At 45.9% G+C, this 12,244-nt stretch overlaps 2 protein-coding genes across 10 annotated transcripts in view; one reads left to right on the forward strand and one right to left on the reverse strand.

Moving 5' to 3' along the window:
• The window catches only part of LOC308595767 (aldo-keto reductase family 1 member B1-like), a 319,272-nt gene that overhangs the window by 96,467 nt on the left and 210,561 nt on the right, over nucleotides 1-12,244 (forward strand). The gene's annotated exons all lie outside the window — the stretch shown is intronic.
• CALD1 (caldesmon 1) overlaps nucleotides 1-12,244 on the reverse strand; it is a 189,800-nt gene that overhangs the window by 78,284 nt on the left and 99,272 nt on the right. For 7 of the 9 annotated variants that reach the window (XR_014012088.1, XM_081209946.1, XM_081209940.1 and 4 more), the window contains exon 3: nucleotides 6,500-6,613. Coding sequence is in view for 8 of the 9 variants with exons in the window: in XM_081209946.1 (XP_081066072.1) it covers nucleotides 6,500-6,570 (71 nt within the window). In the remaining variant the exon portion in view is untranslated. Of the gene's footprint in view, nucleotides 1-6,499; nucleotides 6,614-7,448; nucleotides 7,728-12,244 lie in introns of those variants that run through there. The other 2 variants (XM_081209944.1, XM_081209942.1) reach the window with 2 other exon arrangements.

Consider the following 12,244-nt stretch of genomic DNA (forward strand, 5'->3'; position numbering starts at 1 on the left):
TTCAAAACGACCTTGACAGATTAGAGAACTGGGCCAAAACAAACAAGATGAATTTTAACAGGGAGAAATGTAAAGTATTGCACTTGGGCAAAAAAAATATTGAGAGGCACAAATACAAGATGGGGGACACCTGGCTTGAGAGCAGTACATGTGAAAAGGATCTAGGAGTCTTGGTTGACCACAAACTTGACATGAGCCAACAGTGTGACGCGGCAGCTAAAAAAGCCAATGCAATTCTGGGCTGCATCAATAGGAGTATAGCATCTAGATCAAGGGAAGTAATAGTGCCACTGTATTCTGCTCTGGTCAGACCTCACCTGGAGTACTGTGTCCAGTTCTGGGCACCACAGTTCAAGAAGGACACTGACAAACTGGAACGTGTCCAGAGGAGGGCAACCAAAATGGTCAAAGGCCTGGAAACGATGCCTTATGAGGAACGGCTAAGGGAGCTGGGCATGTTTAGCCTGGAGAAGAGGAGGTTAAGGGGTGATATGATAGCCATGTTCAAATATATAAAAGGATGTCACATAGAGGAGGGAGAAAGGTTGTTTTCTGCTGCTCAAGAGAAGCGGACACGGAGCAATGGATTCAAACTACAAGAAAGAAGATTCCACCTAAACATTCGGAAGAACTTCCTGACAGTAAGAGCTGTTCGACAGTGGAATTTGCTGCCAAGGAGTGTGGTGGAGTCTCCAACTTTGGAGGTCTTTAAGCAGAGGCTTGACAACCATATGTCAGGAGTGCTCTGATGGTGTTTCCTGCTTGGCAGGGGGTTGGACTCGATGGCCCTTGTGGTCTCTTCCAACTCTATGATTCTATGATTCTATGATTCTATGATTCTATGACAAAAACACAAGAGACTTCTTTTTAAAAAGCACCAAGCAACAGTGCGGGACGCGGGTGGCGCTGTGGGTTAGAACCACAGGGCCTAGGGTTTGCCAAGGTTGGCGGTTCAAATCCCCGCGATGGAATGAGCTCCAGTTGCTCGGTCCCTGCTCCTGCCCACCTAGCAGTTCGAAAGCACATCAAAGTGCAAGTAGATAAATAGGTACCACTCTGGCGGGAAGGTAAACGGTGTTTCCGTGCGCTGCTCTGGTTCGCCAGAAGCGGCTTAGACATGCTGGCCACATGACCCAGAAGCTGTACGCCGGCTCCCTCAGCCAATAAAGCGAGATGAGCACCGCAACCCCAGAGTTGGTCACGACTGGACCTAATGGTCAGGGGTCCCTTTACCTTTAAGCAACAACACAGTCCTCGAACAAACATTACTATTTCTGAAAGTCCAGCACAGCACAATATTTCCTCAATCCATCCCACCACAAAATGGTGGTTAACCATAGAGGGTGCAGTAAGCCCAAGTTCAAGCTATGCTTCATACCTATAACTTTAGTTGGGAAGGCCAGTCTTATTCATTTATATTTATTTCAATGACTATTTCAGGCTGGAGCACAACTTCCTAACAGTTATAACACACATGCTAAAAGGTAAGAGCAGAAAAACATGATATCTTTTTAAAAACATTTTTCAAAAACATCAATAGTAGGGATGGGGGAGAAATTTGATTCCGTTTCTATTTAAAGATGAATCTACAGTAACTAATACACACTTTCTGAAACTATAAAAAAACCAAAACACAGCCATTCTTTGGAAGTCTCACTTCTGCCATTACAGTCCTCCAGCCGAGTAATGTTTACAAAAATGCATATATTAGACATTTCGGTGAAAGTAGCATGCACAAATGTGTTATATTAGGGAAGACCGCTTTGCCAAAATGTGTCGGTCAGGAGAAATTCGCTCTAAAATGCTGGAGAATATTCATGAGGATTTCTTTTTAAATGCAAGCTAATGTGGAGAACTAAACTGAAGACTCAAAAAATGAGAAGTTGAAATTAAGCCAAAAAAAACCCTGACAAAATCACCCTAATCAATAGGAGGAAACCAGCAGGCAAGTCGTAACCAAACAGTCCCATGAGCCCATCCCAAATGCTTACAGAAAGAGGTTTTATTTTAGCACCAAAAAGTAACCTCCATTTGGCATTATGAAATCAAGCTGCTGCAGTGCAGAAGACCTGTCTCGCACTCCACATAATGTATAGCTCCCAAAAGGGTGATGTTAAGGTGTGCCCTGCTCCCCAAGGTGGGTCTTAAAGGCCAGGCACGGCAATATGGGGGAAAGACATTCCTCCAAATAGCCAAGTCTCAAACCACTCAGAGCATTGTAAGTCGTATCTAGTGCCTTGAAATCAGGCCAGAGCACAATGGCAGCCGGTGGGTTTATTTGAGGACTACTGTTATGTGGCTCCTATAAGATGTTCTACCCAGCATATTTGCCACCACATTATGCAGCAAGTTGCAGCCTCCATGTCATGTTTAAGGATTGTAGTCACCCAGTCGATAGCTTAGCAGATCATGGATGACAGAGGTCAAGCTATCCCTGTCTGGGAATGGCTGAAGCTGGTCCAAAGACTCCATGACCAAGGCCACTTGGGCCTCCAGCGACAAAGATGAATCTAGGAGTTCTCCTAGACAATGCACCTAGGATGAAATCCTCCAACCCACAGAGTCTCCATATAGAGAAAGAGATTGTTCCTTGCTGTTTTAAACAGCCACCTTAGCAAGATGCCCACATCCACAGACTGTTACGCAGACAGCCATCTTGGATGTTGGCCACACGTATAGAGAGGAATTCAAAACGCCCGTGAGCTTGCCCCCAGTCCTTGCCAAATCAGGAAACTTCAGCTGGATATATGGGGGAGGGGAGAGGGAAATACTGATACCAGTATAATTCAAGCCAGATCTGAATGGTGCAAGTGTTCAGTTAAATCCCTAGAGTGTTTTAAAACCTGGAAATACTGCAGGTTTCAGGCCTTTTGTTTAATTAGTTACAATAGCACAGCTAATCAATCTTCAATCAGTTGATGGATTTAACATATACATTTCCCCATCTATACGCCATTTCAGGTCACAGACTTCATGCTTGACTTCTCCACAGATATATTCCTTGGAAGGCTCAGCAAACTTCTTTCAGAGGTCTTGCAGAAATGCAAACAGAATGCACTTTTTAAACCCCTAACCTAAATTGTTACTTTACTTTATTTCTAAAGCTCCCATCTGAAGAATATTGTATAACTAGGCGTTGCAGGACCAACAGGGCTACCACCACTGCAATGTGGTTGCGTCCAGAACAGCGTAAGGACGCAGTGGCCTTCCAAATGTCATTGGACTACTACTCTCATCATCCCTGACCATTGGCCATGCTGGCTTGGACTTATGGGAGTTGGAGTTCAGCCACATTTGGAGCGTCACAGTTTCTTCCACTCCCTGGTGTAGAGCAGAGCACATGGCATGAAGCATCTCCTCTCCACAGTCAGCCAGCGAGGTGAGACAGGAGCAGAGACACCATGAGGTCATGCCATGTAGTTGTGTTATATCCCATATTACCATGGAGATGGGGTGAAAATGTAACAGTAACATTAGGAGAGATGTTCTAGCCCAGCTGTACCAGAAAGAAGCTGAACCCAGAATGCTGCTCCACTTTCCCAGCCCATCTGGCGGCTGTGAAAATGGGATGGATCTCCCACCCAGCGAATTTCTAGGTAGGGTGGGCAAATTTTTTCCACATTGCCAGAGGTAAGGGGCTTACTGGGAACAAGTAGCAGCTCCCCACCCCCTTCCTTTCGTTGTTAAAAATTCAGTGTAAACAGCAGGAGTAATTTTTTCTCTCAGTGGCCTAAAGGGCTGCCATGTTCTCCCATAATGCCTCACTTCAAACAATGCTATGCCTTGACATAACATCACCCCAGGAGCTTTTCTCTCAAATGTTTTCCCAATTGTGAAAATTCTGCTGATTTTAAAGCAGTATAGAAACTCACAAAACTCTGCCCACAGACTTGTAGGGGGGTGAATGCACACATGTCATAGGAGGCAACAGTGTCCCATCATGCCACCTTCAATAACTGGGGTTAGGGAGAACCAGCTCAATACTGGAAGCAAGGTCAGTGTCAAGGTAGACATGGCTGGGCACTAGCTGAGTCCCACCTTATAGCTAGGGCCCCACTCCTTGGAGCCTCCCAACCTCCTTGCTTGGTGTGGCTGCCATCTCAGAAGAACTGAGGAGAGCAAGGAGAAGCAACAGTAATCTCCAAAGGCTTTGTCCTCTCTCTCTGGGAGGTGGTGCCAACTGGGTCCAGAGGGAGAGGCAAGGGCAACAGCAGTGTGCCTGCTCAGAGTGGGAAGCCCATCCCACAGAGATCATCATGCCCAAGGACCTCCCCCAAAGTAGCTGAGAGTTTCCATGCACCCTCCATTTGCATCCACACACAAGCTGGCCCAAATGAGGAGTCGGCAATCTCATACACGTTGTCAGAGCTGCTCGAAGATCCTAGCTCACAGAGGATCACGCTAGCCAGCGATCATTAAGTAAAAGTCTTTATTGAGTTACAGTTTCCATTTTCAAGCTGCTGCGTGCAACTCTACGTCTAGTAGCTAGATCGGCGAAGCTCCGTCTGATTCTCCGCCCCTTGTGCACCAACTTAATATCCTAGCCCTGCTCCACCTTTTCCGCCTGACTGTTCTCCTCTGGGTCCCTCTGCCCCCCGGGGTTTCTTCCTTCCGGGATTCTTCTGACGCTGACCCGGACCCTCCTGCCTCCTTGCGCCGGGCTTTAGGACCTGGCTCCCTTTCCGGGCTGCTTACTGCGCCGCCTTCCTCTGCATTTGAACTTGGCGCACGCGCCCAACCTTCCACTTTCCGCTTAACCGTTTCTTCGCTCCCCGATGGAGGTGTGGCCACTCCTGACTCATGCCCTCCCTCCTGTGGTGAGCTGCCAGCGCTTGATACCTGGCGCCCTTCCTCCTCCCTGCTCCCTAGCGGTGACGCTGGTCCCGATTTCCAACTGCTCTCCTCTGAGTCCCCTCTGGCTCTATCTTCCTGGGGTGCCCCCCTAAACTCCCCCCTTGCCCTGGCCACTGGTGCTCCTTTCTGTGAATCCTCTGATTCACTGGAAAGACTCGGAGATCTCGGGTCGTCGTCATCACTCATCTTTTCTTCTGCCTCCTCCCCCTCGCTCTCTGTTTCCTCCCTTGCCCTTGCCTCTGCTCCTGAACCCCTGACACACGTGAACAGTGGAATGGGCATTTCACGCAGCTTTTCAAAACAGCTCCTTACAGTGACAATCCCTAGACACCAAATCTTCTTCGACAAGACTCATATTCTGAACTGAATGAGGGTGAAAGGCGAACTGCTTTTGCTCCACCCACTTGGCTTATTCCCATGCCAACTAAAACACGCGAAAATGCATACCCTCCAACCGTTTGAAGCCAGTATCTGGGATGCCATCTTCCTGGTTTTTATCACTAGAGCACGGCAGCCATTTTGGTTGCTGTGATCTTGCATGATTTCGCGCTGCGACCCCCCCCCCCAAAAAAAAAGCACTTATCAGGGCTTCACGCCCAGAAACACACATTTTGGGGTGCCGCACAAGATTGCAGCCCTGCAAAAAGCACTTCTTAGGGGGGGGGGGGACGAAACGGCAACCAAAATGGCTGCCTTCTCTCACAATAAAAAATTGAAGGTATGCAAATAACTAAGCCCTCTTTCACAGAACTAATAACAGCAGTCAGTTGGGGGGTGCTGATGTGTGTGTGTGTTTAGACTTCTTGCCAAATACACCTCAGCTCTTATTTGGCTCACACACCACTAGGATGTAAAGGAAGCACCCAGAATAAATTCTGTTGCAGTTCATAGTAGGCATATAAGTGGTTAAAGAGCACTTTACCTGGGTCTGAGCTCAGGAAACAGTGGTTGAGCATTGCAGCATTTGCCAAGCAGGCATCCTTGGGATTAGGTGCTTATCTAAGGGCCAGGAGGTGGTGGATTTGGCCCACAGGCTATCAGTTCCCTACCTTGGGCTTAAATAGCTTTGTTCTCCACCAGTACCATACAAAGGGAACAAGCAAGGAATTGTTCCAGAGGATATAGTCCGAAAGGATGTGTTAGAATTAAACACTCTATCCACTATTAATAAGCAACGGTATTTACTGTTGCATACTATATTGTTAAGGACACATTAAAAATGTTCCCTACCAGCTTCTACTCAAACACCCTGTAATTTCATCGTAGGCTCTCAAACAGGACTGCGTTGACTTGACAGTAATTAGACACTTTAAACATGGCTATTACCAGCTTCTTCTGCTCCCTTCTAATAAGGCCTATAAACTGTCTTCTGCCTCCCTTCTCCTTCAGGTAATTCCCTCCCAAGGCACAAAAGGTGGCAAATGGAATTCACAGAAGGGCCTAGTGGTTGAGGAACTGCTGCGTTCATACTATGCAAAAAAAGAAAGAAAGAAAGTTGCTTTTCTTAAACTTCCAGGCAGCACGGTCTGTTGAACCATGTCTCTTCGGTTCATTTTAACGGGAGGAAGTCTCAGAGACAAGGCTTTTTTAAAAAGTAAAAAATAAAACTGCAGACAGCATTTCCAAATAAAATTTAATTACTCACCTCTCTGCTTCCAGGCGCATCTCCTCTCGTTTTTGCCTCCTGAGCTCTCTGCGACGTTCAAAGTCGTCCATGGCGTGTACTCAGACTTGGATAAACCCCCCAAATCAGACTGAACTTCAGGGAGAAAGAGAAAGAGAGAGGCGAAAGTTGCTTAGAACAACACATGGAAATGAAAGGGTGCCTTTAATTAACTGGGTTACATTAAATTCAGCTCCAAATTCAGTTCTCTGTCACATTCCCCTTGATAGTAAACTGGATCCCCAAAGAGTCACCGAGATAAAAATTTAAAAATTTTGATGCAACACATTTTGGAATTCAGCTCCCTAACTAGAAATTAAGATGATTTAAAAGTAAACAAGAACATTTTCTATTTGTTATATGAAGGCTTTTTTGTACCGGGGGAAGAGTCTTTTTTAAAAAATAAAAAATATATAAACAATTTTATTATTCCTTAAGATTGCACAACAGTTGACAAAACAACTATATATTATTGAACCACAGTCTAGGTATAATAAACATGAGCAATGTATACATTTTAACATTAGTTAAAATGTTCCTGGAACTGTGAATGAAATATTAGTTAATTTGTAACATCACTATTATACAATTGCAGACTTGAGGGAGAGAGAGAAAGAGGAGGGGAAAACTGTAAATAAAGAAATCAAGCAACTTTTTCCAGCAAAATGCTACCCTGAACTTGAAAGATCTTTTGCCTTGCTAGCCACACTACTAAAAGGAGGAATTTTGGGAAGATTAAAGGTGGCATTAGGGGTGGAGAGAGAGAACCTAGTGTTTTAAAACATCACCCAGTCAAAGGCAATTTTGCTATAAATCCTTCTTCAGAAAGCAAAGCTGGAGGCTGGCACATTTTTGCTGGGTTTTGGGGAAGAAGGGCGGGGAGGGGAGAAAGAGACAGAACTTGATCCCTGCAATTTAAACAGGCACCTACCTTTCTCCTGAGGGTTTACTCCATGAAATATTTGCTCTCTTCTATAGCTCCTTCATATGCAAAGCCCTCTCACAGCCTTTGGTTTATATCCTATCGAGACAAATATAGGAGAATTCTCCTGCAGGCCCCAAACTTAAAAATGACTACCAGAAAAGGGAAAGCTGCTCTCTTTTTTGTCCCTGCTTTGTTTACAGAGCTGTCAGTGGTTAGTTAAACTCTGCCTGGAATCTGGCATTTAAGGCCTGCTCCAAGATTGCTTCCTGTGCAGAACAGGAGGCCCTCAACTTCCTCTGGAATTCTAGCCTAGACTCTGCACTCAGGGTGCTTTTTTTTATTTAAAAGGGAGAGAGGGAAAAAAAGAGTCCTCCCCCCCTCCCTCGTGCAAAATTTCCAACCCTTTACTCCAAGTTCAGGCATTTGCAATGAAGGAAAGAGGAAAGAGAAGGGGCGGGAGGACACGGGGTTGATGCGCAGTGCAATTTTAAGGAGACAAAAAGAAAACTGGAATTAGTTAAAGCTTGCCTGCTGATTATATGTATATATAGGGTTTGCTCACATATGATTACTTGGTGGAAGTGAGACGGAGGAGGAGGGGAGACCTATGCAGAGGCCTTCCTTAATATTTGAACAGGAAGACTGTTGCCATGCTTATCAAGTTGAAGGGCACATCACACGAAGGTGGAGGAGGGGAGCTGGACAACCATCAAATATTTTCCTATTACAGTGGTACCTCAGGTTACATAGGCTTCAGGTTACAGACTCTGCTAACCCAGAAATATTACCTCGGGTTAAGAAATTTGCTTCAGGACAAGAACAGAAATCATGAAGCGGCAGCGCAACGGCAGCAGGAAGCCCCATAACATTACCATGATACCCTTTTAAACAGTCACAGCTTTCCCCAAAGAATTATTGGAGCTCTAGTTTCTTACGGGTGCTGAGAGTAATTATGAAGTTCCTATTCCGCTCCTGGAGCTACAATTCCCTGAGTGGTATAACAAGTACTCACTCTTCTTCGCAAGGGTGTTCTGGGAACTGTAACTCTCTGGCTGCAGTTGCAGTCCAAAATACCCAGAGAGCACCAGGTTGGCAAAGACTGCTCTAGGCTCTGCCCTCTGGCAGAGAGCTCCACCCCCCAAAGCTCTCACCCAGAACAAATAACCACACAATATCATAGCATTGTGATATTGTGAGAAAGGCGATGGCAAACCTAGACAGCATATTAAAAAGCAGAGACGTCACCTTGCCAACAAAGGTCCGTATAGTTAAAGCTATGGTTTTCCCAGTAGTGATGTATGGAAGTGAGAGCTGGACCATCAAGAAGGCTGATCGCCGAAGAATTGATGCTTTTGAATTATGGTGTTGGAGGAGACTCTTGAGAGTCCCATGGACTGCAAGAAGATCAAACGCATCCATTCTTAAGGAAATTAGCCTTGGGTGCTCACTGGAAGGACAGATCGTGAAGCTGAGGCTCCAATACTTTGGCCACCTCATGAGAAGAGAAGACTCCCTGGAAAAGACCCTGATGTTGGGAAAGATGGAGGGCACAAGCAGAAGGGAACGACAGAGGATGAGATGGTTGGACAGTGTTCTTGAAGCGACAAACATGAGTCTGACCAAGCTGCGGGAGGCAGTGGAAGACAGGGGTGCCTGGCGTGCTCTGGTCCATGGGGTCACAAAGAGTCGGACACGACTAAACGACTAATAGTGCCACTGTATTCTGCTCTGGTCAGACCTCACCTGGAGTACTGTGTCCAGTTCTGGGCACCACAATTCAAGAAGGACACTGACAAACTGGAACGTGTCCAGAGGAACCAAAATGGTCAAAGGCCTGGAAACGATGCCTTATGAGGAACAGCTAAGGGAGCTGGGCATGTTTAGCCTGGAGAAAAGGAGGTTAAGGGGTGATATGATAGCCATGTTCAAATATATAAAAGGATGTCACATAGAGGAGGGAGAAAGGTTGTTTTCTGCTGCTCCAGAGAAGCAGACACGGAGCAATGGATGCAAACTACAAGAAAGAAGATTCCACCTAAACATTAGGAAGAACTTCCTGACAGTAAGAGCTGTTTGACAGTGGAATTTGCTGCCAAGGAGTGTGGTGGAGTCTCCTTCTTTGGAGGTCTTTAAGCAGAGGCTTGACAACCATATGTCGGGAGTGCTCTGATGGTGTTTCCTGCTTGGCAGGGGGTTGGACTCGATGGCCCTTGTGGTCTCTTCCAACTCTATGATTCTATGATTCTATGACTAAACAACAACAACATCACAGCATTTGGCAAACCTATTGTGCTCAGCTAGATCTGGAAATGGGATGTGGGTGGCGCTGTGGGTTAAACCACAGAGCCTAGGACTTGCCGATCAGAAGGTCGGTGGATCAAATCCCCGTGACGGGGTGAGCGCCTGTTGCTCGGTCCCTGCTCCTGCCAACCTAGCAGTTCAAAAGCACATCAAAGTGCAAGTAGATAAATAGGTACCGCTCCAGCGGGAAGGTAAACAGCGTTTCCGTGCGCTGCTCTGGTTTGCCAGAAGCGGCTTAGTCATGCTGGCCACATGACCTGGAAGCTGTACGTCAGCTCCCACAGCCAATAAAATCGAGATGAGCATCGCAACCCCAGAGTTGGCCACGACTGAACCTAATGGTCAAGGGTCCCTTTACCTTTACCTTTAGATCTGGAAACTGCAGCAACTGTTTTCAGCTTGTTTCTGCCAAAGCAAGGAGCAGCAAACGATGGGAGACAAATGCTGAAAGTTCCTAATGGCCAAATGATGACACTGCAGAGACACTGAATGCAGGCATGGGAGGAAAACGATCAATTCTGATTGACTGGGGTTATTTAAGCAGAGGCTAAGGGTCCATCTGCCAGGATGTTGTAGCTGCGCTCTACGCTGCAAAAGCTGCTCGGAGCAGGGTGGGTAGACTAGATGCCTTCCTAGGTCCCTTTCCTTCAAAGCAGTGTTCTATGGCCAACATATCAGTGATGTGGAGCTGTGCCAACCTATCAACATCCAAGCACCCATGCGCTGCCATACACATGAAAACAGATATATGCTTGCAGCACTTCAATGGTCATTCAAGGATCGCAGTCCATATCGCGCCCCACCCCCCATAGTATTCAATGATTAAGGGTATGTTCTGCTATATACTATACAAGCAGCCTCAGGCCTAGCATTGCTTGGGCATTCTAAGAAACCAAAACATTGGTGCAGTTATGAAATCAGTGATTAAAATCAGTGCGGTTTTGAAAGGCTCGGTCCACCATCTTGATTCAAAATGGGGCCCAGCTGTATCCAAACATAGGCAAAAGCCCTCGCCTTGATCTTGGAAACTAACATTTCTTTATGATCACTTAAGAGGCATTCAAACAAACAGTGAACATGCAACTTTCCAAAATGTATAGCAATTGGTTTATTCTCCAAAAAAAGTGTGCAAATCTCAGAGTATGGCTGCATTTTGGCTTCTGTATCTTTTCTACAAAGTGCTGACTGGGCAGTTTACCTTTATACATGATCTGCATCAAATGTCTCCCCCTTCCTGAATGCAGGCCCTAACTAGAAGTTGCTGGGGACTTGTGGCGGCAGCTGATTCATGTCCTAATCTCCCCACCCGCCATAGACTTGGTAACTTCCAGCATAATATATGGCAGACATCTCAGTCAGCCTTCCCCTTGCCCTCCGAAAGCCAAACTGATGGTTCTGAGTGGAGGGTACAGCAGGGTGAAGTGGAATGACATCACACCACTCATTTTCTTTTACTAGGCTTCTTTTTAAGTAGCAAAATTTTAATATGAAAAGTACAAAATGGGGAGGGGGGAATCACAAGATCTTTTTTTAAAAAAGAATCCTAGTCTCTACAGTAGCCTTAAATGCTTATTAGAATAATGAAATCGGGGCACAGGGAAGGCATGCTGCTCACCCCCCAAAAGTTGAAATGTAAGAGCACGCAAGATTTCATTAAGATGATACAAGCTAGAGTTGTGGTCTGCAATACTACAAAGCTTAAGGAGGCTGCAGAAAGGATCTGGAGGAAGTGGACACATATTGTAAACAATTCACAGTGCCCAAAAACAGCTTAGAAAAAATTGAGGGATGATGGTGGAGGTTAAAGTGGCCACAGCTGAAGGTCACCAACTCTTTTAGCAGCTGCTATTAGCGGAGGCATGAGACTGACTGGGTCTGCTTGTATGCATAGCCTCGTCTAGGATGTGAAATGGCCAATTCCAAGCGCACCGTACGTTCTGGCCTTTGAGGGTATAAAATGTATTGCTTCAGTTGTGTGTATGCTATGGCATCTGCTGAACCACAAGCAAGCGACCCCAGGGAAGAAGACAGGCGAGCCGTTCCAATTCTCCCTTCCCCACCCCCCTCCACCATCCGAAAAGTCGAGCAAACTAGCAGCAATCCTGACTTGAGCTTAGGTTGTTTAAACTGGCACCCTGAATTTATAGCTATGTCAAGCATTCTTCTGCAATATCTAAAAGAATTAGATATTCTTAGTCCGTCTGGAAGGAAAACAAATAAATCTGTTTTCTATCAAAACCTGTTCAGAAATATTTGGAAGTGAAAAATTCTCCAGAAGACTACAAGGGAGGGAGGGTCATTGGCCATTGTTCAGACCTGCTATAAACAGGGACAAGTTTTGCAGAAACTGAGAAGTGGTTGAAACCACGCAGAGGCACCTGTTTAACCCTTTGGCGTGCTACATGTAAACCAGGGGGAGAAATTAGCTTGGTCTAAATGTTAATGAAAACCTACCCAGCTCACACTTTCGAGACCCACACACAAGCTGAAATGCAGCTGTC

The sequence above is a fragment of the Podarcis bocagei genome (genome assembly GCF_964188305.1).
Source record: "Podarcis bocagei genome assembly, chromosome: 10".
Taxonomy (NCBI): domain Eukaryota; kingdom Metazoa; phylum Chordata; class Lepidosauria; order Squamata; family Lacertidae; genus Podarcis; species Podarcis bocagei.